At 44.0% G+C, this 27,657-nt stretch overlaps 6 protein-coding genes across 7 annotated transcripts; 3 read left to right on the forward strand and 3 right to left on the reverse strand.

The window, feature by feature from the left end:
- The first annotated feature begins 532 nt into the window (after positions 1–532).
- On the forward strand, positions 533–5,150 carry LOC115051244 (E3 ubiquitin-protein ligase RING2-A). Of its 2 annotated transcripts, none has more exons than XM_029514561.1 (7): positions 533–788; positions 1,216–1,318; positions 1,445–1,605; positions 1,721–1,945; positions 2,361–2,681; positions 2,972–3,236; positions 3,696–5,150. In XM_029514561.1, the coding sequence occupies exons 2-7, from the start codon at positions 1,241–1,243 to the stop codon at positions 3,864–3,866; spliced, it is 1,221 nt and encodes a 406-aa protein (XP_029370421.1). In that variant the 5' UTR covers positions 533–788; positions 1,216–1,240; the 3' UTR covers positions 3,867–5,150. The 2 variants fall into 2 exon arrangements, with proteins under 2 accessions (XP_029370421.1, XP_029370423.1); XM_029514563.1 differs by having other exon boundaries at positions 1,721–1,936.
- Positions 5,151–5,273: 123 nt separating this feature from the next.
- rps18 (ribosomal protein S18) lies at positions 5,274–7,876 on the reverse strand. Its single transcript, XM_029514564.1, has 6 exons — positions 7,831–7,876; positions 6,852–6,950; positions 6,616–6,702; positions 6,015–6,116; positions 5,756–5,847; positions 5,274–5,396 (listed from the first exon to the last, which is right to left on the reverse strand). Exons 1-6 carry the CDS (start codon positions 7,831–7,833, stop codon positions 5,321–5,323), a joined length of 459 nt encoding a protein of 152 aa, XP_029370424.1. The 5' UTR covers positions 7,834–7,876; the 3' UTR covers positions 5,274–5,320.
- An 81-nt stretch (positions 7,877–7,957) lies between these two features.
- Positions 7,958–17,368, forward strand: vps52 (VPS52 subunit of GARP complex). Its single transcript, XM_029513810.1, has 20 exons — positions 7,958–8,230; positions 8,685–8,766; positions 8,996–9,048; positions 9,298–9,373; positions 9,773–9,840; positions 10,224–10,399; positions 10,491–10,641; positions 11,108–11,208; positions 11,461–11,593; positions 11,744–11,799; positions 12,303–12,438; positions 13,182–13,337; positions 13,875–13,993; positions 14,102–14,225; positions 14,299–14,394; positions 14,538–14,645; positions 14,726–14,791; positions 14,879–14,990; positions 15,929–16,047; positions 16,431–17,368. The coding sequence occupies exons 1-20, from the start codon at positions 8,135–8,137 to the stop codon at positions 16,575–16,577; spliced, it is 2,175 nt and encodes a 724-aa protein (XP_029369670.1). The 5' UTR covers positions 7,958–8,134; the 3' UTR covers positions 16,578–17,368.
- On the reverse strand, positions 17,272–23,784 carry LOC115050766 (uncharacterized). Its single transcript, XM_029513813.1, has 7 exons — positions 21,119–23,784; positions 20,184–20,227; positions 19,466–19,822; positions 19,292–19,382; positions 18,824–19,005; positions 18,412–18,465; positions 17,272–18,320 (listed from the first exon to the last, which is right to left on the reverse strand). Exons 1-7 carry the CDS (start codon positions 21,142–21,144, stop codon positions 18,235–18,237), a joined length of 840 nt encoding a protein of 279 aa, XP_029369673.1. The 5' UTR covers positions 21,145–23,784; the 3' UTR covers positions 17,272–18,234.
- On the forward strand, positions 21,677–26,615 carry LOC115050767 (uncharacterized). The gene is made up of 5 exons (XM_029513814.1): positions 21,677–22,142; positions 22,683–23,072; positions 23,423–23,533; positions 26,084–26,142; positions 26,348–26,615. Exons 1-5 carry the CDS (start codon positions 22,109–22,111, stop codon positions 26,486–26,488), a joined length of 735 nt encoding a protein of 244 aa, XP_029369674.1. The 5' UTR covers positions 21,677–22,108; the 3' UTR covers positions 26,489–26,615.
- On the reverse strand, positions 23,920–25,311 carry LOC115050764 (uncharacterized). The gene is made up of 2 exons (XM_029513811.1): positions 24,892–25,311; positions 23,920–24,609 (listed from the first exon to the last, which is right to left on the reverse strand). Exons 1-2 carry the CDS (start codon positions 25,222–25,224, stop codon positions 24,100–24,102), a joined length of 843 nt encoding a protein of 280 aa, XP_029369671.1. The 5' UTR covers positions 25,225–25,311; the 3' UTR covers positions 23,920–24,099.
- Positions 26,616–27,657: the final 1,042 nt, after the last annotated feature.

The raw sequence follows: 27,657 nt of genomic DNA on the forward strand, positions 1-27,657 counted from the left end.
CAGCCTCTAGTTTTGAGAAATATTTAAATCATGGTCCTTTTTAGAAGAAATGAGTTAATAAATTAGGGTATGCATTGGGCAGTGTGGCTACCTGCTGATGGAAGGACTGCACCACAGTACCTGCCAGTGATCTGTAGGTCCTCATTTGAGGCCCAATTATATGATTTTTATGAGATGATTTCTTGTATCATGACTTGAATCTAGTTACACATGAAATAAAAATAATTACTGACTTATTAAACGAATGAAAAGACAGGGCCATTTTCCCATTCACTTTTTTTTAAAACCAGCTGAGCCTCCTGATGACCATTAGATAGAATAAATATTTAATGCTCTTAAGTTCTGAGTCTGGTTCCAGGTTTAAAGACGGTTTTGTCTCCTGTTTGATAAATAAACTCTATAATTCCCTTAATCACTCAATTTAAGGGAAAGCTGGTTGTGTGGAGGCAGTACTCCATCTGACCGCAGGGGGAGCCGCGGCCCGCCGAGCAGCAGCCGAGCAGGACACGTCCTGTTCCGGGGAGAAGAAGAAGAAAGATGGCGGCAGCTAGCGTTAGCTAGCCGGAGGCTTTGGGAAAATGTTTCGCTGTTGATTTTGTCGCCTTCTCCGTCTTTTTGAGGTTGTCCGAGGCTCAGCCTGAAGTCCACCGGCCCCGGGAAGAGCCGACGGGGAGCCAGCCGCCGTGTGTGTCGTTGTCGTGGTTAATCGCGCAATTGTGTGAGTGTTGTTGTGTGTCTGTTAGCGGGACGGGGTCGTGTGTCCTCCGCTCAGCTGGCCGTCAGCTCAGGTGAGTTTTAACTTCTCATTCCCTCTTCTTATACTCACAGCACTTTTCACCTGAGAAAACCGAATAAAATCAGTCCAGTTTGTAACGTGAGAGAGATTCGTCGTGTTTACCAAATTAAACTTCATCATCCAGCGGTGTTTCTGCTGCTCAGATGTCAGAGGACTGTTCCTGAAAATCAAGCTCCGGCTCATGTTGTTTTTCACGGAGTCATTTAAAGGCCGACACAACCAGGAAGACTGCGTTCAGATATGACGGATGATTTAACAGATAGAATTATTGATTTCACAGGAAAAGATGTAATTCATGACAGTTTTTTTTCTCCACAATTTAAAAACCCATTTTTGTTTAGCGTCAGTGGCTTATCATTCCTACAGGTGAAAGCGTACATTATATGTATGTTTATACTATAATATATACTCTTTCTCAGGTGAGGATCGTGGGAAGCAGCAGCTATGGCAGCTCCAGTAAACATCCAGACTCCCAGTAAGACCTGGGAGCTGAGTCTTTATGAGCTGCACAGGAGCCCTCAGGTGTGTTTGTGAAAGACACTGGCCATTTCCATCTCATTTCACTGTCACATTTTGTAGATGAATTTGAATGAAGGCAGCTGCTCTCCTCACATGAATGATAGTGTTAACATTAGTGTGTTCGTCCAGGAGGCGATCATGGACGGGACGGAGGTGGCGGTGTCCCCTCGCTCTCTGCACAGTGAGCTGATGTGCCCCATTTGCCTGGACATGCTGAAGAACACCATGACCACCAAAGAGTGTCTGCACCGTTTCTGCTCTGACTGCATTGTGACTGCGCTGCGATCAGGGTGAGATATCTTTACTGGAGCTCATCGTGATGTCTCACCATGCTTGAATTTGTGGAAACTGAAGTGGACATTCTCTGTTTTCTGTAACACACCGCCATATGCCCTCCCTCTCCAGGAACAAAGAATGTCCAACCTGCAGGAAGAAATTGGTTTCCAGGCGTTCACTGCGTCGAGACTCCAACTTTGATGCACTGATCTCAAAGATATATCCGAGCCGTGACGAGTATGAGGCCCACCAGCGTCGAGTCTTGGATCGACTCAACAGGCTGCACAACAAAGAGGCGCTGAGCTCCAGCATCGAGGAGGGGCTTCGGCAGCAGGCCCGCTACAGGTCTGAGAGGTGGGGGACACACCGGGAGATGAATGGAGGCAGGTCACAGATTAAACAAAGAAAGTCCAACAAGCAGCTGAAACATGTTTTGCATTTTCAGCATCTCCTTTTCTACCAAATACAGGATCAAATAGGGATTCCAGTTCGTGATGTTTCAGTTGTTTTAGTTCAGTTTCCTGCTCTTATCTTGAGAATCTGAAAACAGGATGCAACAGGAGCTCGTTTAAACACAACTCAATGTGTTTGGGTCAACAGTGAAGGGATTGAGAATTGATGAATTTAAGTGAATAGAAATACATAACTGGTTTCATTAACTTGTATTTACTTTCAAGATTTTTTACTTTGGCTTTGGTTAATTGGTTTGAGATGAAGTTGAAGTGTTAACCAGAACGGGCCGGTGTCATTGATAACCTCCGCCTTGCAGGAACCACAGAGTGAAGAAGCCGACTCAAGAAAGTGACAACACAACCTTCAGCGGCGGGGAAGATAATGGTGATACTCGATCACACCTGTCCCATGACTCCGCTCCCTCACAGACCCCACACCCCTGTGGTCAGACCCCATCAGAGGCCGGACCAAGCCGCAAGAGACCTCGGGTCTCAGATGACGGCTCTGGGCCTGAGGCAGATAGCGGGAGTCCAACACCTCCACTGAGACACCACAAAGAGGGGCCGGCCTCGGAGATTGAGCTGGTGTTCAGACCACACCCCCAGCTGGTCCACGGCCAGGACTACAACCAGACCAGGTGAGGCTGGCCACTTTACCTATTCTGGGGTTAAGTTGTTGTTTAACAAAAAAAATGTCTTGGTCTAAATTGATAATGTTGGAATAACCTGCATTAAGAACAATTATATAGATGTTTCATTAGTTTGTTTCCAAATATTTTTCTAACTTAGATCTTAACAGTTTTCCATTTAGCCTGTTTTACATTTTTCATTGATTATTGTGCTGGCAAAACTTTTACTGTCAATTCAAAGCCATTTATAATCAAGAATAAATCATTTTTGTTTTTTTCCCCCCTCAATTCCTTTACAGATACGTAAAGACAACTGCCAACGCCACAGTCGATCATCTTTCCAAATACCTCGCTCTGCGGATCGCGCTGGAGGACAGACGGACCAACAGTGAGACAGAGGACAGAGCGAAGGAAGAGGGGGGTGGAGCAGAGGACAGAGGAGCAGAGGGAGGAAGTGGGGGAGAAAGTGGGCGAGCGGCAGGAAGTGGGGAGGGGTCGAGCCTGAGCAACATCAGTGAGAAGCAGTACACCATCTACATCATGACCAGAGGCGGACAGTTCTCTGTGAGTGACTGCACACACCTCAACACAGGCAACCAAACAATGTGAATCCTTTTGGAAGGGACAGTGAAACATTTTGGGACATACTCAAACACATTTCCCCACTTTACATTTTAGAACAGATTGTCGTATCAATAGTGAGGCTGCAAATAATCAGCATTTTGTTTCTTTTTGATTTCAGGATGAAAATTTATTAAATGGTACAAAATGTCCCACAATTTACAATTTTTTTTTGCACAGCCAACATATGATCAGTTGGTCACCCAGTTGGTCAAACTGAAACACAAGAATCAGATTTGAAGGTATTTCCTGCTGTTTGTTGCCCGTTTGACAGTTTGGCCTTCAAACACAGAAAAACTGGGGTACAGCTGCAAGTTTATGACAGCTGACATTAGCAGTTCAGTTTGACAGGCTCCTCCTCTTTTTCCTGGTTCAACTCCGCTCTTTTGCTCTTCCTCCCAGACGCTGAACGGCTCTCTGACTCTGGAGCTGGTCAATGAGAAATACTGGAAGGTGAGGAAACCCCTTGAGCTTTACTACGCCCCCACCAAGGACCAACAGCAGCCGCAGCAGAAGTCTCCACTGCCAGCTCCGCATCCCCCGCCGCCTCCACCTCCACAGAGGGAAGGGTGAGGAAGGGAGGGTCTGTCTTCCCGTTGCAGACGAGAGGATTTTCACATTACTATAAGAATTATTACCATATTATTCTCTTCAGCACATTTCTGCTGATTTGTGTTGTTTGTTTCTAAAGGACTAAAAGCAGACCACTAAACAACAGATTTTTACAGCATCTCTGCTGCCAACAGAGACAAGCTGATCGTTCTCTCAACACTTTAGATTCATTAACAGACAAAGCTGTTTAAGTCTGAAAATGATTTCTTTTTTCACTTATTTCTCTTAAACACATTTTATTTATTTCTTCTAACAGACCTGTCATAACAACTTAAAGTCTTCAACATAAATTCACAAAAAAAAAGACATCAATTTAGAATTCTTAATTTTTTTTTTTTTTAATGTGCAGAATCAGACTCCTAAAACCTTCTAAAGAAAAAAGGCCAGAACATGATCAGATACATTTCAATATAAATTCAAGTTTTTGAAGATTTGTGTGAAAGGTATATTTATTTTGAAGGGTTGCTCCATCAGAAGGTATATTTGGGCTTTTCAGCACCAAAAAACGATCTCTGTAGTGTTCCAGGAGACTGGCCAATCTGAAGAGAGGACCTGAGCCCCTCTTCCAGACTGAGACCTGAGTTTCACCTCATTCATATAGAACCTGGACCTGATTTAGAATCCAAAACCTCATGGAGTTCTACCTTCTTAAAATCTGGGACCTTTAATGTTTTAGAATCAGTTTTTGGTTGCCAAATGAGAGAAAATGTGTTAAGTTATGATTTGAACTGAAAATATTTATGAAGTCTGTAATTAGTAAGAAAATGACTGAAGCTCTTAGCACATTCTCAGCAGAACCTGATGACTTCAGTTTCAGCTCCAGCCTTCAAACACTCATTCAAGTTCCTGCAGGCTTTTATTCTCTTAAGGGCTGCATCCCAGTTTGCATCACGGTATCTGTTTTTTTGTTGGGATGTGAAGAGGGTCCCCATCCGGCTAAACACAAACATGTCTGCTTTCCTGTTTTATCTGTAATGCCTTTCCGTTTCTTGTCAGAGGGTTTTTAGATTTTTTTCCTTCAAAATAAAGTGATTAGCATGAAACTGAAAAGCCATCAAGCTCTCCGCTCCACTTCCTTCAGCCGTATGCACTTTAGATTTCCTGCAGCCATATCATTTCCTACTTTACCTCAGTTTTTATTGAATATTTGTATATTAAGTATAATTCAGCATTTCCTTTTGTTGCATTTATGTTCACTTGTATTCTTTGCTCTCAGCAACGCAATAAACGAAGACAATATCTGGATGATCAGGTGTTTGAAGATTCACTCAAACATCCTAAACCCGTCGGCATTCATGTATTTAGTTCATTTGGTGATGCCGATGAGCTGACACCCATCAGGTTCAGGCTTGAAGAAGCACACAGACAGACGTTTGAACTGTGGTGTTTTATTGAAACAAAGGGAAGGTGGGAGTTTACTTCTTCTTGGACACACCCACAGTGCGACCACGACGGCCAGTGGTCTTGGTGTGCTGACCGCGCACACGCAGACTGCAGAAGAAGAGGACAAAGAAGTGAGAACATTCAGATACTCCAGATGTGAATTTTGGAATTTTAGAATCTGATCAGCAACTCAAAAATATCTTCATAAAAACATGTAAACCTGAAGATGAACATTTTAAATCTGAAACAGCAGCTAAAGTAAACAAATCTATTAAATTAATACATGTTGGATATAAGATTTTTTTAACATCAGAAATGCTACGTTTTTAGTTCTGACTTTGAACAAACTTGTGTTTTTAGTTTCAGAGGTGTCTGAAGTCTCATGCAGATCACAGATGAGATGTTTCTTCTGCACAACAGACCATGATGAGAAATCCAACAGAGATAAACTGGATCTGATCTCTTACCCCCAGAAGTGCCTGAGACCTCGGTGGGCCCTGATCTTCTTCAGCCTCTCCAGATCTTCTCTCAGCTTGTTGTCCAGACCGTTGGCAAGAACCTTGAATGAGACACAACCACTATCAACCCATTGTTGGTCCAACAATGCAAACAAAGTGGAGCTGAACAAGCCAGGGACACAACAATGTGTTCTATAAGTTTAACTGATGTGGTGACACTTCAGTCTGTCTCAGATTCTGATCCATGTGGACCCAGTCCCACACCCACCTGGCTGTATTTGCCGTCCTTGACATCCTTCTGCCTGTTGAGGAACCAGTCTGGGATTTTGTACTGGCGAGGATTCTGCATGATGGTTACCACCCTCTCAACCTGAGCAACAAGCAGGAGACAAAATGTAATGGAATTACAACGCAAACAGGACGCACAGTGGATATCACCATTCCCAGAGGAACAACCACTGTCTCTGCAGACAACTGTTGTCTGAAGTTTGTCTGAGCTGATGCATCTATGAAAACTAGTCACATGACATACAGTCACTTCCCCTCAAACATTTATGTTTTTAATTTTAGAGGTAAGATTTGCAACAAATGCAGGCTGTTGTTCCTCAAACCTGACAATAAGTTGTGTATTTATCCCTCAAACAAGGTGGACACAGAACCAACATTTTAACAGCTGCATGCACAAATCAATATTTCTGAAGGTGTTAACATGTTTTTGTGCTGTTCCTTCATCTTTACAGTGACGCTGCAACCAAACGATACAAAGGCCAACTGTCATGTTGAGAAAGCAAAGAGCTCTCCCAAGATCAGTTCTGAAGTCCAGACCCACAGTGGACAGGTAAAATGAGAGTCTGCACTCTTGTCCTCACCTCCTCCTCAGTCAGCTCTCCGGCCCTCTTGTTGAGGTCGATGTCGGCTTTCCTCAGGACGACATGAGCATAACGTCTGCCAACACCCTGAGACAAGACAGACATTAGTGTGACTGGACACAGTAATGACCACATGACTGGGAAGTCCCACACACAGCTTAGAAAACACAAGACACTTGATACATGCTGAGAGCCTGCAGCTGACTTAATGAGTTGTGTATTTCAGACATGCTCACCTTGATGGCAGTGATGGCAAAGGCAATCTTCCTCCTACCATCGATGTTCGTGTTGAGAACACGAAGAATGTGCTGGAACTTCTCAGGGATGACCAGAGACTGAGGAAACAGAGCACATGGATCAGATGGAATGCAACCTTGGCCTCTGTCAGGCACATTTCCCCCTCTAAAACATACATGATGTTTTCAGACTGGTCGATGTCTAAGGTTAAGTTACCAACAGACCAAATCATCTCAAAGATCTCGGGACAACTTCTGACTGTTCCTCCTCCACGTGATATCAAGGCTCTTAACTGATCCAGAGACAGTTTGTGTCAACCAGCCGCTGCTACAGAAGCTAAAGAACGACCAGCACACCCCGAAGAGCCGTCTGCGTTTGTGCATGCAGTCAGTCATGAGTGATGATCAGATCGGTGCTTAGTTCAGGACTGATACTACAAATTAAATGAGCATCTGCCGCCCACACTTTTGGCTCCAGTTACAACTTCATCTGCACCTTTACCTCAATTAAAGCTACACAGCAGACCACAGCGGCCCTGATCTCAAACTCACCCGGTTTAACGTTCCCTTCATCAGCCAAACATGCCGCAACCGTCCCACTGAGTTAGCTAATGCTAGTTAGCTTCCCTGGCTAACCCCCTTTAATAACAGTTACAGATTTAAACACATCGCCGGCAGCTGAAGGAGCTCCGTCCAGTGACGGCTCCGGTTTGTCCCGGGACAGATCGGAGAGTCTGAGTCTGGAGCCCCGGAATTAAAACAGAGATATAACAGAAACTTTAGCTATCGGTCGGCCCGCCGACACCAAACTGCATGAATGCGTCCATCCCGCCACTAACACACCAACAATTCATCGCCCATCTGCGCGGACATAACATTAAACATTCACCACGGCTCCGAAACCGACAAAAAGCGTCAGATTGGAGGAGGATGCCGGCGGATTTCTAAACGACACCGGGTAGACAGAAAACGTCCTCACCATCTTGGAAGTCGGTTCCGTGCGAAGAGGAAGTTGCGTCAATCTCGCGAGCGTTTGACCCACCGCAGGAACGGAAGTCAGTCCTTCGCCTTTAAATTGTCCGGCTGGTGCGTTTGTCGGAAAAAAACGAATACATTTAAAAGTGCATTAAAAATGCAAAAGGGCCGAATAAATAGGAATTTTTTTCGAATTTGTGTGTTTACGGAATTTGTTTTGTACTGACATCATTTTCGTTTGACCGTGACGTCAGTGTCAGGGGACGGCCGTTTGTAGTTTTTTTAGCCGTTAGCTTAATTTTGCCGCAATGGCGGAGGGAAACGCTGTAGCTGTCGGAGCCGGACTTGATGTAAACACGGCTGGAAACCCGACAGAAATCGCCATGGCTTATTTACAAGAAGATGTAAGTGTTATCTGTGATGTTTTGGAAACCTGTTGCGGGCTTGAAAAACTACAGCAGCCAGAGTTTAATGCGCCGTTTGAGCTCAGAGTCCCGGTTTCAGTGTTTCAGCTGAAAGTCGGAAGAACAGCGTGATTATTCTGCAGCAGCTGCCGTAAATTAAAGCAAAAAGAATTTTAATTAAATTAAAACTCGATGTCTGTTAACGAGGTGTGAAGATTTTGTCAGCTAATGTAGCTGTTAGCATCCTGTCACAACAGCGAATAGCTTCCTGACTGACTCAAGATGAACAAAGCCAGAGATGATCATCAGTGAACACTATAATTCATAATTACACAGCAATTGATCAATTTAAATATGTGTTACATTGTTTATATATATAATTGCTAGAACTGATTTTTTTTATTTAGAAGATTGGTCATTGTTGTTTCAAGCCTTCTTTTTGTGTTTTCTTCAGAAGCCTGATGGAGACATGACTAACCTGAACCTGGGAGAACTGGACCTCACCACAGATGAATTCATCTTGGATGAAGTGGATAGTAAGGCCCTTTTGGTCATTAATATGGCTTATCCTGTGAGACACAAGCAAACAGCACAGTTGTATCTATAGCTTCTGGAGAGAACGTGGTTCATTTGCTGTGTAGATAATGAAAGAGGAGCAGCTCCTTGTATTTTTACATCCAGATGCTTTGAAAACTCTTTCATGAAGAAAGCATTTGCATAAAAACCTGTTCTATCAAGTGTTTGAGGTCAATTTGTTCACTGCAGTTCACATTCAGGCCAATCTGGAAGACGACTTGGTGAAGGAGGCGCTCAGAACGGTGAGAATCCACCCTGATGTTTGTAAAACAGAAATGGACAGCAGGACTGAGAAGTATGTCCTTGCACAGTACCTGACACAGTGTCCCTTCTATATATACTGTGTATAGGCATTGAGTTAATAATTGAGAATGTGGTGCAGTTGTTGTTGTTGTTATTATTATTGTTATTATTATTATTATTATTATTATTATTATTATTATTATTATTATTATTATTATTATTATTATCATTACTGCATCTCTTCTCAGGGTGTTGATCTCAGGCAGTACTCCAAACAGGTGGAGTCAGAGCTGCAGAGGATCGAACAGGCGTCCATCAAAGACTGTATCCTTCCAGCTGACAGTGTGGACGTCAAAATATTTCCAAACAACAGAGAAACAGATACATTTTAGTTTAAAAGGAAAACTGTCACTCAAATATTATTTTCAGTCAGGATTTGCCGTTATTATTATTATTTTTATTATTATTATTATATATTTATACATTTGGGTAAGAATCCATCGTTCCTCTTTATGTATAATAATGATAACACATTCTGATATGCAAAGAGCAACATGTAGAAAAAATGTAAAAATGTGTTGGTTCTTACTGAACTCTTTAAGAACAATAATTCTACAAACACATTCAGTTTTGGTCCTTAAAAAATGTCTTTGAAGGAGATTTTGGGCTTTTAGCTCTTTATCCTATTCTATCCTATCTTATTTTCCTGAGTCAGTCTGTCAGACATCAAGGAGAGCCAAAACATTGCTCTCCTGCACAACCAGATCACTGCCTGTGATTCCATATTGGAGGTAAAAAAAAAAAAAAAGAGAGTGAGTCCTGGTCCTGATTCTGCAGGTCTTCTGCTTAGAGTTTGAGAGTTTGAGTCTTCACAGCTGCGGTTATCATTTTGGCTTAAAATTGAAAGCAAAGACCAATGTTTTTATCATTTTTCTCTCTTTTTAACATTTCTTGTCCCCCAGAGTCCCCCAAACTCAAATCTTATTACGGAACTGTTCTGTACGAATGCAAAACAGTAATAAGATTTTTGTCATTTATACAGCAGCAGTTGTGTCAACATAAGATCAGATAAAATAGAACTTCAATAATGAGACCTTTTTTTTTTTTTTTGTTTATTAGTTTGTTTTTTTTATCTGACAACTGTTGTTTTCTCTCTGTCCGTTCATCTCCTCAGCGGATGGAAGGCATGCTGAGCGGCTTCCAGAGCGACTTATCCTCCATCAGCAGTGAGATCCAGACTCTGCAGCAGCAGTCGGTCAGCATGAACGTCCGGCTGAAGAACAGACAGGCTGTACGCAGCCACCTCAGCCAGCTGGTGGACGAGCTGGTTGTGCCAGGAGTCATGATCTCGTAAGTGGGGCCTCCAAAGTAGTTGTTGACTGCATTTCAGTGTTGTGAGTCAAGCATGTTGGTTTGACATTGCAGTCTTTTTTCATCTCAGCACCATCCTTGAAACCCCCGTGACAGAGCAGGAGTTCCTGGAGCAGCTCCATGAGCTCAACAACAAGATCAACTTCGCCAAAGAGCTGAGCTTCAGAGAGACGCTGGCCTGCTCTGACATCCAGGACATCGTGGACCGCCTGAAACTGAAGGTGTGAACCGGGGCAAGGGAGGAGGAATCAGAGGAATGCAATCTGGCTTTTAAACTCACTTCAGTTTCCTTTTATTTATTTCGATCTGTGCTTTAATGAGGCGCAGACTTTCTCTTTCTCTTCGGCTTAACATTTACTCTTCGATGCTTTTTTTTCCACCAACCTCCATTAAAATCACAGGACGCATCAGGTCAGGGACTTTCAGGCTCGAATCTACTGACGTTACCTGTATTCCAACTTAAACTCTAAGACTGAATACCTGGTCACACCGGTCATGGGGGTGGGGGGAGAGAGGGATGAAAATAGCAGAATGTTGTATAGTTATATATTAATGTGCAGATGTAAATACACAGATGGATTAGTAATGATAAACAGGTATATTTATGTTATTTATGTATGGGGGGGGGTTACTGCCCTGAAGCTTTAATAATGAGCTCTGGAGGACTAAATATTTTGTTCACTTCAGGCCGTATCAAAGATCAGAGAGTTCATTCTCCAGAAGATCTACTCCTTCAGGAAGCCAATGACCAACTACCAGATACCACAGAACACTCTGCTGAAGTACAGGTGAGCACATCTCACCTCTTCTTCATTCAATTACACAATGTCCCAAAAGTCCCAAAAGACAATTTCAGGTTTGTTTCCAGCAACCTTTTCTGACACAGTTCAAGTTTGTCCACAGATGTTATCATCTTTTATGACTTTTCAACCGACTTGTTAAGGACTTTGTGAGTTTTAACCTCTGTAGTATATAAAGAGTTTGTTTAAAAAGCTGTAGCTGTATGACCGACAAATGGACCCCCATTTACTCTGTTTCAGGTTTTTCTACCAGTTTCTTTTGGCCAATGAGAGGACAGTGGCCAAGGAGATCCGAGACGAGTACGTGGATACGATGAGCAAAATTTACTACAGTTACTTCAAGTCGTACAGCGGCAGGCTGCTCAAAGTGCAGGTCAGTCTGGTGGAGACCACGTGGTCCTGGTCTCTGCTCATTCCGAATCATTCAGACAACACATGTCTCTGTGGGGTTGGGGGGTGCGTGAGTCCTGTCACTCCACTCAGTCTCTACATGTGAGTTAACTCGTGTCTCTGTCATCTTTAGTATGAGGAAGTGGCAGATAAAGACGACCTGATGGGGGTTGAAGACACGGCCAAGAAAGATATCCTTTAAAATGTTTTTATCTTAGTATGTGAGTGTTTTCTATATCGGCATCACCTCAACACACACACTGAAGAATTCAAGGGCAGTACTTGATTAGAAAGTTCGTCTGGATGGACAGCGTCTGGCCATTTGAATGTCCATTTAAAGCAGATCAACAGAGACCTGAGGTGTTTGTGCCTCATTAAGAGTCATTTATGTGTACAGTACACGTGATGTATTTGTCATCAGTGTTTGGAACACGATCATTTTATTCTGGCTATGATAATGCAGACTTGAAGTGGAGCCGCCTCGGGGCTCTTTAAATAACACCGTTTAGCGGGTGGGTGTGTGTAGGTGTAGCAAGTAAATGTGCAGTACATACTCTCAAACTTCAGGTGTGTCAATCACATACCGAACTTAAGAACAAGAAAAGAATGTGCTTTTCTGCCACGATGCCATGCCGCGTGATGTGCCAACACCCTGAAGGTACAAAGAGTGAGTTTCCTTGACTCCCTGTCTCAGGGTTCTTCTCCAAACCGTCTCTGAAGAGTAGGAACACCATCTTCACTCTGGGCCAGCGGGGGGCAATACTCAGTCCCGCTGAGCTGGAGGGGCCAATCCTGGTTCCTCACACAGCTCAGAGAGGAGACAGCAGGGTGAGACGTCACAAACATCAGACTGATTCAGATACATTTGGCGTCAGTGTGGTGAGAGGAATAATTCTAAAACGTGTACAAACAATAAATTCCACAACCAGATGAATGTTGGTGAAAGGTAGCAGTGTCAGTGAAGAGGTGATTGGATGAGACGCATTGCAGAGTCACACTGACATCTTGTGGTCATTTGTGGAGGCAACATGAGGAAATTTAAACTCACACTCAGTGTACAGAAGCTCCGAGGACAAATGAAACATTTTTCTGTCAGGATCATTTTACTTTTGTCCTGAGAAGCAGAGGTTTGTGAAACACACTCACCTCTCGGAGCTCGTCTGACTTTGTTGAACTCGTCCTTCCATTGCAGACTTCCAGCCTTCATGTTTTCCTCCATGTGGTTTTCATTTCTCCTCTCACTAAACACCATGGACATCTGACATCTGAATTTGTTCATTGATTTAGCTCGATAAACATTAATTCACTCGTGTCCCAGGACTCCAGTATTGAGGCATTTTGGCAGGTTGTTGATTTGAAAGTTTCCAGTCAAAAAAATTTCACAATTTTACCGCATCCAAAACCAAAGAATCATTTCATCACACGATTCTCCCTGAATGAAAATCATCTGATATTATTATTTTTTTAGTGTATTTGGTTCTTCGTATGACACAGCGCCCCCTGCTGCTCAGAGTCAAACACAACCCATTTCACCAACAGTTGTGATGAATGAATTACTTGTTTTTCCTCAGTATCCATATGAGATGCTGTTCCGGAGTCAACATTACGCTCTGCTGGATAACGGCTGCAGAGAGTTCCTCTTCCTGTCAGACTTCTTCATGGTGGCAGGAAACTCAGCCCTTGACCTCTTCAACAGCATCATGGGAAAAACCCTCAGCATGTTCCTGGTACGAGTGAAACACCTTTTTTTTTAGTTAACTTGTGTTTATGTTCAGAGAGGAATGAGTAATCATTCTTGTGATTAGTCAGCAGGAAAAGAAGAAAGTGCTGAGATTAAAACTTTTTAACTTTATTCATCACGAAACAAGTACACAAAAAACACAAAAATAAAACCTAGATATTTCTCCACGTTCACGTAAATCCAGATTTTAAACACGTTTCTGCTCTTTTCCTTCTTGAGGCTCAGGTCTGCCCATAGAACAGAGGTGTCCGAATCTGGTCCTGCATGTTTCAGATGTTTCCTGCTCCAACACACCCGATTCAAATGAGAACTCCTGATCAGACCTCAGCAGAGCTTGATGACGAGCTGATCATTTGAATCAGGTGTGCTGGAGCAGGAAACATCTCAAACATGCAGGACAGTGTTCCTCCAGGACCGGATTTCATGACTGTTCATAACTAAGGGAAGACTCCCTTAGTTATGAACAGTCACAGTGTTCAGTCATATTGTGTTACCGAATCCTGTTGTGTGTGTCTGTGTGTAGAAGAGCATGTCCACGTATGTGTCAGATTGCTACGACAGCATCGCCGTCTTCCTGTGTATCCACATCATCCTCCGGTTCAGAGCCATCACTGCCAAGAGGAACATCCCCGCCCTCAACAAGTCAGTGTCCCGCCACGCTTCAGGACAAAGACAGCATGTCCTCCTGATGAAGCAGAGCAGGAGAGACATGTCCGTCCTAACGAGACAGTGTGGATTGTTGTGTGTCAGGTACTGGGAGGCCGTGCTGGAGCTGCTATGGCCGAGATTTGAGCTGATTCTGGAGATGAACATCCACAGCATCAGGAACACAGACCCTCAGAAACTGGGAGTGCTAGACACCAGACCACACTACGTAGGTCCACACAAACACACAAAACACTCACACAACTGTGTGCGTCAGCGAGCTGACTGTTTGTCTCTTTCAGATCACTCGTCGTTATGCAGAGTTTTCATCAGCCATCGTCAGCATCAATCAGACGTTTCCCAACGAGAGGACGAATGCTCTGCTGGGACAGCTGCAGGTAACACACACACGAGACATGAATTAAAGGAACAGCTGTTTATAATAAAGCCTCAGAGGACTGTTTTCAGATTTCTGAACTGGACTCCTGAAGTCCTGACCTAGTCCGGCTGTTGAGGTCTCCCTGACTCTGTTACGTCTCAGGTCGAGGTAGAGAACTTTGTGCTGAAGATGGCGGCTGAGTTTCCTTCCAGGAGAGAACAGCTCATATTCCTCATCAACAACTACGACATGATGCTGGGGGTCCTCATGGTGAGTCAGAACCCACCGGTCCAGGTTGGTGCAGTGAAGAACATGAACTCTGAACAATGACTGTCCCCCTGTTCGTCCAGGAGAGGGCAGCAGACGACAGTAAAGAGGTGGAAGGTTTTCAACAGCTGCACCTGGCCAGGACTCAGGTGGATACTTCACTTCCTGTCACGCTGTCTCACCTGTCTGGGCTCAGGGCTTTTATTTTGACATGTCTGCATTTCTCCCCCCACCAGGAGTTTATTGAGGAAATTCTGTCTCCCCCCTTTGGAGGGATGATCGCCTTTGTGAAGGAGGCCGAGGCACTGATGGAGAAAGGGCAGCTTGACCGTTTGAAGAACGAGGAAGGTGAAAACCTTTATTTCCTTATTCACATTTTATTTTTTTGTCTTGCTCGTTGTCGTCATCAGCGTCATCACTGACTTTCATTTTCACTCATGCTGAGATTTCAAGAGCAGAAGGAAACTAAAACAATCAGTTCTTGCTTAAAAAAAAAAAACAAACAACCCAACTCTAAAAGCAGCTCTAGAGTCCAGCTGTCAGGACGGATTTTGAGCCGGCCAGATGAGAACTGATGTGGAGGATTTAATGAATACAGTGTGACGTTGAATATCATTAAATGGTGTACTACGAGGCCTCACCAGCTCTTCTGCTGGATCAACCCACTGACCCCCGCAGCAGAACGGTCAGCTGAGGTTGGACTGGACCTGGTCCCTGAAACCAACAGTCCGCTGGACCAACCAAACCAAAGACAGGTTCAGTCTAGCTTTCCACAACAGCTCCGTCAGCAGAGGAGTCGGTTACATCATCAGCAGGCCACGCCCCTATCCTTGAGCTCCTCCTCCCTCAGGCCTGAGTTTTGTTTTCCAGAAAAGCTTTTGTTCAGCTGTCAGTTGTGTTTCTGAGTCAGATTTCTTCCGCTGGCTTCTCACATCCTCTTTTCTGTTTGCTGTGATCACACTCCCACCACAACAGCATTTCCCTCCACACGGCTGTGATCAGGTCATTGGATGGCGTTTGCTGTTTCATTGACTGCCTGCTGAGATGTAGATCAGAATCATTTTTACTTCAGAAGAATCCCGCTGATTTCAGCTGATGTGTCAAAACACATCAGTGAGCATCAACCCTGGTTAATGAAGTCTATGGGAAAATGTCCCTCCTCCGCCCTGATGAGTTTATGGTCTCAGTCTTCAATACAACATGATGTTCATTTGGAGGGAAACAGAGTAGGAAGGGGGGTTAGGGGGCGGGGCTACTGCATGGCTGACAGTCTGCTCTCCCTGCAGCTCGGATCACTCAGCTGGTCCGCGGCTTCTCCAGTTCCTGGAAACAGTCGGTGGAGTCGATGAGTCAAGATGTCATGAGGTCTTTCACCAACTTCAAAAACGGGACCAGCATCATTCAGGTGAGGCGACGGGGAAAAGTGTGACTAGTCACATGACTGTGACATCACCACCAAAATCATACAAAAGGTTACTCCGTAGACTACATGGACGAGGACTCCGGTTTGGAAAGAGGCTCAAACCTTGGTTCTATTGAACAACTGTCAGGAGGCGACTCCACTGGTTGTTCAGAAGTCAGATTGTATTGAAGTCTATGGGTAAAGGTGTCAGGAACGGTCCTGAACTGTGATGATTAATTTATGTTGTCTGTGACTGAGAGCTGCCTCAGTTTGGGGTGCTTTCTTTAAAAAAACACTCTGCTGCTGATAATTGATCAGCGTCACAGTCACACTGAAACCATCTTCGTTGTGCTGGAGGAAATGAGCTCTTCTTCTTCCTGTCGCAGGGCGCGCTGACCCAGCTCATTCAGTACTACCACGGCTTCCACAAGGTCCTGAACCAGCCGACCTTTCGAAGCCTGGCAGTCCGGTCCGAGCTCATCAACCTGCACCACCTCATGGTCGAGGTCAAGAAGCACAAGCCCAACTTCTAACAGGATGGGAAGGAAGGTGTTAAACATCTGCAGTCTAGGGTGTGGATTCCCTCCAGGGTTCCCAAGAAAACAATGAAAACAAACTAAACTGTTTTGCCTCCAGCTGAAAGCAGAACTAGAAAGTCTGGTCTCAGTGCCAGAAATGAGGGTGAGCTCTGCAGGAAAATGAACTCAGGACTGAATGACCTGAAAATGAAACTATCAGGTTTCAGATAATGATGGAAAGTAGTGTTTATATTCAAACTACTGATTAGGTGGATGGATGTAATTATTATGAAACACTGAGCAGACACTTAATTTTGGAGTTAAAGTGTGAGCCACTGAAGTTAAGATGAATTTTATGTTTATTTGAGTAAGAATTGTGTTTTTTTCTTGTTTAATTTTTATTCCAGTGAACTCATTTATTTTAGTTCTAGCAGTGTAGATGGAGAGGCGAGGTCTGTCCAACATTTGTGTTTTTCTGGCTCATGTCGTAGCTTCAGCAGCTGATGCAGTGTAAAGAGCCGGAGAAACTGCGGCTGCAGGAAGGAATGCCGCTCCTCTTAGCAGATGAATCCACATTACACTGACGTGTGCAGAAAACAATGGAGCTTATCAGGCTGCCTTTCTGTCTGTTTGCTGACCGTCAGTGTGCAGTTTGTTGTGTTGCTCCGGTGCGAATAAACCAATTAATTAACGTTCAAACACAACATGTTTGTGCTGTTTTTATTATTTAACACAACCTCAACAACCCAGAAACTGTTAGGGAATATCTCTAAACACATTACCATCCACACAAACATCTGAAGCGCATAACTACAAAATATGACAAATTAATGATCATCAGAATCAGAGCAACACTCCATTTCTCCATTCTGCAATTTCATTTAGAATTATTTATCAATACATCTAAAATGGTTGAAGTATTGAGAAATTACAATTTCAGTTGGATTATTCAACATAAATCTGAGATTAAAACTACAAAAAATTACTGTTCACATTAATCATCCAAATAATCACTAAAAATATATGAATAAAAGAGAAACTCCCTGAAGGCTTTTATGGATTTGTAGTGTTTCATGAACGTAAAATGATCAAAATGAAAAATAATTTTGTGAATCAAATCCTTATTTAAAGTGAAAACCATAAAATTAATGATCCCACACTGAAACTTCAATTTTACTTTTATTTTCTTCAGCTGCTTTAACAAAAGTGTTGATAGGATCCATAAATGGACCTCAGCTGTATTTATTCTCCTTTTATGTTGTAGAATATAACACAAAACTACAAGAGTGAGTGTCATTTATTTCCATTGTTTTAATTAGGAATTATTTTACCTAATGTTAACTGTGCTCCATGTTTGTGTAAATATCTTCAATATTATTGTCATGTTTTAAATTTTGTTCATTAATGTCTTAAATAAATACTTTTGGAGACGCCTTTATGAATATAAAAAGAAAGAAATAATTAGGATATTTAGTCATGTGACCCATTTATCACTTTTGTTGATTTTTATCTTAAAAAAGACTCTTCAATAACAATTTGTGCGTCTGTGAAACTAAAATGTAAAGTTCACATAAAAGCAAAAACAAAAGTTTAAAGTTCAAGTCACAGAAAATAAATAATGCAAACACTTTTGCTCCTGCTGTTGAAATGTTCAGACTATTTTTTCTTTTCCTCACCAGAACAGATGAGAAAACCGGAAACTCACAAGAAGAAGAGATGCGCTAAGAAGAGCCGAGCGGCTGCTTCTGTCCGCGGCATCTGGAAAAACAGCATTCCAGGTCAACACTTCCAACATCCCGCCATAAACATCTTCATTTCTGCTCCACAAAACACACTTTTACTGTCTCACCTGAAGCTGCATCCTTCTCCACAGGCTGCTGGACTTTAAGAGCCTTGGTTCTTTCTGTGGACCAGAGCAGTTACATTTAATTCAGATTCAGAAGATAAAAACATTTCATCCAAAATGGCTATTTCTAGTTTTGATAATGACCTTAAATTCTCCCATTATAATATATAATATTTATATCATCTGCCATCTAATGATTTGTAATTGTGACGAATATCCTGTATTCACTTTGACATTTTGAAAACAAACATCAGTGATCTGTGATTGGTCCAACCGTTAAGATTCAAAATATTTACATTTGTAAATAATCTCATTTTGTCCACATCCACAAAAATTGTCAGAGAAATAATAATGAAAAAAAACTTTAGACTTTGTCAGAGATTAGATTGATTGATGGATTAGGGAGTGAAGTGACCTTCGATGGTGAGCTTCATGGTGCTGATGGCGAGGCCTTGCTTATCAAGAACTTTGTACGTTCCTTCATCTGAGTAGCTCAAGTTCTTGAGCGTCAGCTGGTTTTTCAGCGGATCGTAGACCAGACGAGGACTGTTGTTCTGTTGGCCTTTCACCCAGAGGTCAGAGGACTCTGATTTGTCCCTGCGTGGGGCACAAAAGTTCTGAGGTTAGAGACGTCTGCGTGGGAACATGAAAATATAAATATATATAACATTATTAAATTCATCTCGTCCTCTGAGAGCGGACGTCTGACGTCACTCACAGATCTGTTCCCAGCTGAGTCATAACTTCACCAGCTTTATCAGTTTAAGGACGACAGACTCAGATAGTGTGAGTGGGGGTGGAAGCTTTCCGAAATGAAACCCACAGATCTGGTGTGAAAGCAGATTTTTTTTTTTTTGGAAAAACAGACAGGTAGGCAGCTCACCTGTGCTGGAAGCTCACTGCCAATGAGTGACTGGTGTGCAGCTCCAGAAGCAGGTCCTCACCCGGAGCCAGAGTCTGACGGGACTTATGGTCTGAGGGGGGGGCAGAGAGAGTCCAGTCCAGTTAGTCAGGACCCGAACTGACAAATAAAAGCAGCATTCAAAACTGAACTCACCAAAGACCAGCAGCTTGATGCCCTGAATGAAGACTTTGGTCTGTTGGTCTGTTAATTTCACCACCATGAAGCTCTCGTATGTCCCCGTGTCTCCGATCTGGACGTCCTTGATGATCAGGGAACAGTTCCCCGACCTCAGAGTCTCCTCAGGAACCTCCAGTCGGTTCTCAAACGCGTCCGCCTCCCACTTGTCAGACCCCCGCCGCTCAAACACGGTGCCGGTCACCCGGGCCCACTGGACGTAGCAGGTGGACGTCATCGACTCCAGACGTTTCCTCCAGCTGCAGGGAAGGACGGCCTGGTTCCCCACCGTGGAGCTGATGAGAAGGGGGGAGGCGGAGCCGAGGGAGGAGGACTCTGGATGGACGGAGTCACCGAAGGAGATTCAGTTTCCAGATACTTTTTCACTTCAGGCCTTTATTTATTTATGCTTTATATCAAAGGATATATAAAATATATTCCTGAGATGAAACAAGCTGTTGATTATTTTCTATATTTCCTCGCTCATTAATCGTCTCATGACCCCTCAGATTTATCTGGAGACCCTTCGAGGGGCCAGAGCCACAGGTTGAATTTCTCTTTAATACCAAATGACATCAGAGGACAGTTTCTGTCTTTCCTGAAGCTCGTTTTTTGAGCTTTTGGGGGATTTCTTCAAACTGTCGCAATGAAAAAGCTTTTAATTCAGATATAAACTATTTGGACAGCTGACACTCACCAATTAAACGGGCCAGCAGGAAACACTGAAGATAGATGAAAGGCCTGAAAAAACAAAGAGAGAAGAACCCGTTTAATTATACAAACGTTTGAAAAAAGGAAATCTGATCGGAATGAAAAACAGATTGTTGGACAGAGAAGCCACCTCAGAGAGAAGCTTTAAGAATGAGTCACATTAAACTAAAACACATGAAAGCTCCGGATGCAGTGCAGAGCTCTGTTACATTCTATTAAATTCAATATTCCATTACATAATTCAATAATGCAGCTGGAAATGTAATGATGCTCATAAAAGTTTTTTTTTTTTCATATTTCACTAATGATCATTTTAATTTGATGTTTTCTTACATTTTAATTTGTGAGCTTAAAATGGATTTTCATTATTAATAAAAGTTTAATAGAAAGGTTGGCAATTCAAGACTGATCAGATAATAACAGATGATTTCTTTTTTTAATCACTTTTTTTTGCTGCAGCCTCAACTTTTTTTATTTAAAAAAAACCTTTTTTTATTTATTTTAATATCAAGTCACCTGTGATTTTCTTTATTGATTTTACACTGATCAGAAACTGTTCATCCTTATTTATGAGGTGATCATATGTTATTGATCAAACAAACAAACAAATAAAAGCTGGTTAATATTTATCAGATCGATACTGATCAGCTCTTTTTGGCGCTTTAAGTTTCGTTTGTCAGTTTTTCTGGACCGTTTCCAAAAGTGGCACAAATGACGCCGCCGAGTCCTGACGTCATCAAGCACTGCAGAAAATGACCAGAACCGGCCGATGACGTCGGTTCTCCGCTGCAGCCGCCTGCAGCCGTCTGCAGCTGTGAGGCGTTCAGGGTCCACTTTAAGGAACCGAGCTTCACAGTGAAACTTGAAGTAAAATACACAAAAACCAACGACACTCTGACATTTCAGAATAAAGTGTCTCACCGGATGTGGACTGGCTCGGTCTTCATGGTGTCAGCTGTCCGGGGACTCAGTCAGGTCCTCCTCTCCCCACCTGGTCCGGATCGGTCTGCTGGTTCTTCGCTCTGCCCCAAATTTATAATTACCCCGCTACAACTGTAGGTTTCGACTTCCGGGATGGCACCACCAAAACAAAAGCACCAATGGAAAAACAGCAGCTGGAAATATTTAAAACTTCAAATAAAACGTTGATGAAACGTCACATACAGGATGAGTAAAACACATTTACAGCAGACATCATGTCGGACTACAGAAAAATGAGACGCTCAAATAAAGAAATGTTCAGAAACGAACAGATATTAAGATGGTCCTTGACCATTTTGACTTGTTTCAAACATCTTCAAACATTCCAACAACTATCATTCTATAATCTAAAATCCCATGTTTTGGGAAACCTGACCCCCCCGGAGTGCCCAGGGGGTATGTGAGATTTCTAAAAAATATATGTTAAAAACAGCAATCACTTCAAAACCCTTTAAAGTGGCTCGGGTTTTTCAGCGGAGTAGCCCCAGACCGTTTACAGGGAGCACTTCACTGAGTTATGATATAAATGGAGAGTAAAAATGAAGTGAGCTTCGGTGGAAATATGAAAATATAAACTGTGCAGCAGATTCAATGAAATAGTTTTTAAAAATCCCATTTTAGACTTTAACATTTAAATACTTTCAATAAAGTTTATAAGAGAAACGTTTGACTGACTTTGTGTTTTAATTTCTGATTATTCCAAAGACTTCAACTTAGTTTCTCAAGAAACCACAGAGGGATTTTTTTCTGCTGCTGCTTTTAATTTGTAGCAGCTTCCGGTTTCCAGTGTCACGCTGTTGATCTGCAGAAACGAAACTTACCAGCTGATGAGCCGCTCGTGCACGCGCCGCGCGACCTGAAAGTTATGGAAAGCGCTGTGTTGTGTTGGTGGGCCCTGACCTCCTGCTGTGCAGTCAGATCCCTTCAGTCATGGCACCGTTCGTTTGGATCCTGTCGGTGGTCTGTAAGTTTATTGGTTTCATTACTTTTTTTTAGTTCAGGACCTTTTCAATGACTTTCCAGGTTCAGTGAACTGAATTCAGGGATTCGGTTTGTGCGTTTTATTTTTGTTGTTGTTGTTGAGGCTGCAGATACTTAAACTGAACTCCACCACAACTAAACTGAAGGAGGATAAACAGGTGGGCGGAGCCTTCCATCTGTGACCTTGGCTTAGGGTCACAAAGGACACGCCCCCTCTGCAAGCATGATGGTCCCATTTATAGGAGTTATTGTGGCGGGGTTAGTTTGTGGTGGACGGGCTGTATTACCCAATCAGGAGGGAGTACAGAGCAGGCCAGCTCCGCCTTCTCCCCTGGATTTTAAAATAAGAAACAAAGATGGCTGACAAACACTTTAATGTCCACCTTCAGCCAAGATGGAGCTTCAAACATTCCAACTATCATCTAACATCCAAAACTTTTTTTCTTCACGTTTTGGGAAACACAATGTCGTCTACATCGTCCACCAATCAGCTCAGTCCTGCTATCTGCCCGTCTCTCCTCAGGTGTCGCAGGATGTCACCAGTCTTCAGCCTCACTTGTTCTCCACCCGACCCAGGTGTCCCAGGTGTCCCAGGTGTCCCAGGCGTCCCAGGCGGGGCAGAACGTCACCCTGACCTGTAACCTGACCTCCAGCATGGAGATCACCTGGTACCTGCTGCGCTCGGACCGGATGCTGCCTCTGCTGACGGCGTCCCAAAGCAGACTTGGAGAAGGCCTCGTGGTCTTCCACTCTGCAGACAGGAGTCGGATCAGGTCCAGGGGGGAGGTGGAGGGAGGTGTGGTCCTCCTGGAGATCCGGCAGGTGGAGGAGCAGGACGCCGGCCTTTATTTCTGCTCTGGGACCAAGTCTGGAAACGTTTACGTTAATGGAGGGATTCTTCTGAGTGTCAACGGTAAGATGGCTGCTCACTAAAGTGTATTAATGGGCGGAGCTTCTCTTTATGACGTTTGCTCACCGAGGTCAGTTTCTAAATGAAACAGCTGCTAGCTTCTTGAAAAGAGCCGATTCAGTTTCACAGCTTCAGGTGTTCAGGAGATGATTCAGTGTGTCTTCTGTCTGTCTGCCAGCAGGCGGAGACAATCTTCATTTATGAACACATGAACTGAAAAATGGAAACTTTGTTATGGACTGATGTCTATTGGCCAGAGTCTGATGTCATCTGGAATGTGATTGGCTTGTTTGCACCCTGACCCCTCCCCCAGGTTCCGAGTGGACCAATCAGTAAACTCTTCTCGTTCTCAGGAGCTGACGGACACTCAGACAGAATGAAGCGGCCGTGTTGGAATCTGGGAATCTGCATCCTTCCAGCTTCGTTCGTCCTCGTCCTCGTCCTCGTGTTGTACCTGTGCTCAGGTGTGTCCTCGGGGCTCTTTACCCAGATTTATTAGGAGGTCTATATTAGTTTGAGATTCGGGGGTTGTTTTTTTTCTGGTGACTTAAATTTAAATGAAATTCAGTCTAGTTGGAGTTTGAGCAGAGAATTTCCATTCTGTTCTTTTATTTTATACTTCACTGCATTTGAGAGGAGAACGTTGATGAGTTCACCTCAGTGACCGGTCTCCGGTCGGCTGATGGTCAGTCTGAGGTTTGTTTGCTGCCTGAACTTCGACACTCAGCACGGAGGCCTGAAGCGGACATAAAGAGGCGTCCACGTTTCTCTCACCTTTGTGTTTTTTAAATGAGAACAGACGCACTGAAGTTTTGAATGTGCAGCAGGAGTGGAGCTAATGATTTCTAAAGATACTTCATCCTTTAATGAGTCAGACAGAACAAGTCCCATCAGTTAATGATCAACATGAAATCTGAACAAATCAGCTTCTCTTTATGTTCACTTGACAAAGATCATCACACCAGCTTGGGCTCTTTAACATTAGCAGAAGAATCTGAGCTGGGATGGGGTGTCCTGAGCCTGACCCGGCTCAGGCCTGTTTCAGCAGGAGTCCGTAGGGACGGATGGAGTTCTGCACCATGATCCTGGTCTGCAGGTCGCTGGTGCCGTCGGGGATGTAAACCAACCAGACGCCTTCTCTCTGGCACTTCTTCCTGTTCTGCGGGTTGATGCGGTTCTGCAGGAGCACTTTGTAGGTCTTGCCGTCCACTTTGGACGTGAACTTCCTGCAGAACTTCTCCGCCACGCTGATGTCCGGTGTGGAGTACACCCCTCTGCCTCGGGTCTCACTGTGGACCAGAGAGGCGGCGGCGGCGTCCAGAAACTCGGGCTGGTCTCCGTGGCCGCCGCCGTGGGTCAGGATGATGCCGTGGGAGCCGTCCATGGCGTGTCCGTGGTAGGAGACGGGCCAGGCGGTCTCACCCGTCCCGAGCCAGCCGTCCCCGTCGCCGTACCGCTGCACGACGCGGATGGCGGCCCGATTCCAGCCGCAGGGACGCACGTAGAGCTCGTTCCCGCGCAGGAAGGCCTTGTTTCCGTCCTGCAGGGAAACAGGAAGTGACGTGAACAGGACTGTCATCCGGATTGTCACGTATTGTGCTTGATATGGATGATAAAGTGTGGAGATTCACTGACGTCACACCACAGCGCCCCCTGGTCAGGAAGTAGTTACTACACTGATCACGTGACACGCATTTATTCAGCTGCTCATTACCTCGCCGTCACATTTCACTTTTCCCAAACGCGAGCTAGTGACGTCACTCTGAACAGCTGTTCGTGACGTCAGGCCTCATCGGATGACAGGATGAGTGTTGGTGCTCACCTTGACTGAGGTGAAGTCGTAGTCGTAGGACGGGTCGAAGAAGTCCTCCGGGTTGATCCTCACCGTGATGATCCGGTTCTGCTCCGGCCCGGGGCCCTCGGTCAGGGCCGGGGGGGCGCTGTACAGGTCCGCGTCCTCCTGCGGGTCCTGCAGGGACAGAGAGCCCAGACTCGGGTAGTCCAGCTGCTTCAGGCCCTCCTGCTTATAGAACTCCTTCAGGGCCACGATGTTGACGAAGTCCTGCGGGCTGAGCTGCGACGGGCCGCCGGAGGACTCCACCCTGAACCCGGTCAGAGCCTCCAGGGCCTCCAGGCACACACCGGGGTTCGGCATGTTGTCGTTCCTCAGAGACCGGACCGGACCAGACGGAGAGTCTGTCTGCCTGCCACTCCAACTGCCGGCTCCTCCTTTCACTTTCACTTTCACTTTCACTTTCCATCCCGGTGTGGGGGGGGGGGGATTTAAATGTTTATTCATGACATCCACCAATTTACCCTCAAACTGCAGAGTACAGAGACATTCAAACACAAAACAGCTGGTCAGACATTCAAACACAAAACAGCTGGTCACACATTCAAACAAAACACAAAACAGCTGGTCACACATTCAAACACAAAACATCTGGTCAGACATTCAAACACAAAACAGCTGGTCACACATTCAAACAAAACACAAAACAGCTGGTCAGACATTCAAACACAAAACAGCTGGTCACACATTCAAACAAAACACAAAACAGCTGGTCACACATTCAAACAAAACACAAAACAGCTGGTCACACATTCAAACACAAAACAGCTGGTCAGACATTCAAACACAAAACAGCTGGTCACACATTCAAACACAAAACATCTGGTCACACATTCAAACACAAAACAGCTGGTCACACATTCAAACACAAAACAGCTGGTCACACATTCAAACACAAAACAGCTGGTCACACATTCAAACACAAAACATCTGGTCACACATTCAAACACAAAACAGCTGGTCACACATTCAAACACAAAACATCTGGTCACACATTCAAACACAAAACAGCTGGTCACACATTCAAACACAAAACAGCTGGTCACACATTCAAACACAAAACACAAAACAGCTGGTCAGACATTCAAACCAGAAGAGACCAGGTGGAACAGAACAGCTGTTTCGGCAGGTCCAGGTCCTGACCGTGTCCCTTCGTCCTCAGGAAAGCCAGCAGTGTGCTGCTGTCTCACGGCCCAATCCTCCAGCTGCAGCTTCACAGAGGTCGGTGGATCCTCCTGCTTTTATACTCATTTAACTATCTACAGAGAGTTTTTATTTTTGTTGACACTTTATTCTTCATGTGATCAGAAGGACAAGAATATGTCAGACAGCTGTTTTTCTGTGATACAGATTGTCTGGATCTTTTGCAGGAAGAATCCATCTTCTCTTGTTTATTTGTTCTGATTTTCACCTGTTGTCTTTGCAGGAAGTGTCTCTGCATTATTCCAGTCTGAAGCACAGGCCCCGCCCCTCTGGTCAGCCATCCACGGGATTGGTCAGAGCCGACGTCATATACTCCACCGTGATTGGCCGCAGGAACTTGATGGCGTCACAGCAGCACAGATGAGAAGACTTCCTGTTTAGTTTGAGCTCCTCCTGCTGGTGAGAAAAGGAAATGATGTGCTTTTGTTTCCTTAAAGGGCCACTGAGTCAGTTCAAAAGATAAAACATCCCATTTTTCATGTAGCGTTCACCTTGTTTCCAGCTTCTCTCGTATTGATACTTGAACATTTGAACTTTCAATAAAGTGATTGTTGTTGTTGTCACCTGCTGGATTCTTTTCTTTCACATCATCAATAATTATAATTGTAGTGGGGACACCACAGTTTAGAACTTGCTCTCGTTAAAAAGGGGCACCAGTCCTCAAAGAGGAAACCTTCTGAATTTCAAAAACTAAATTTGGAGAAAGGAACAAAGTTCTTAAAGACTCACTTGTGTGAGATTTAATTTGAATTGATCTGGCTTGTTACCACAACAAAGAAAACACTCGTTCACGTACGAACAGCAGAGGGAAGCTAAGAAATAAAATAGAGAACATGTAAAGTAACGAAAAGAACTCCAAAAACTAAAGAAAACAAAGAAGAGCTTCAAAAGACTAAAAGTTTGAAAAAGTAAGAAGAGTAAGAGGAGTCAGCTGTCTTTATCCTCGGCCGTCTGTAGGGGGGGCTTTGTGGTGGCCGCCGCCCCACGGAGCTCACTTTCACTTCCAAAGGGGTTATTTGTACAACGGAAACGAGCTGATTCCACAACTTTAGAAAGTGGGTTTGACTTTCACACGCGTGTCTTACCTTCTCCCACCATGGCCCATTCACATAACACACACAACAATACAGTTATCAATAGAAGTAGTTAATATCGTGGCATCGAACTAATCTATTGGTGTACAAAACACATTTCCACGACAGAGAAAACACTTGTTCTAAACACATTAACATTTGACAACATGAGATACATCAATGGCATAGCAGAGGTGATGAGGTAGTTTTAATCCTCAGATCTGTGGTCCCCAACCCCGGGGCCGCGGACCGGTACCAGTCCATGGGGCTTTCAAACTGGGCCACACAGAAAGAATAAATAACTTACATTATTTATGTTTTATTTATTATCTGAAGCTGAACAGCGTTTTATTTTGAAAAGTGACCGGATTCTCTCCATCACATCCGTCTATGCTAGGGCAATGATTAAAAAAGGAAAGTTTTTGGAAAGTTTCTTTGTGAAGGGAAAAGGCCGGTTCGG

The sequence above is a fragment of the Echeneis naucrates genome, chromosome 11 (assembly GCF_900963305.1).
Source record: "Echeneis naucrates chromosome 11, fEcheNa1.1, whole genome shotgun sequence".
In the NCBI taxonomy this organism is placed as follows: Eukaryota; Metazoa; Chordata; class Actinopteri; order Carangiformes; family Echeneidae; genus Echeneis; species Echeneis naucrates.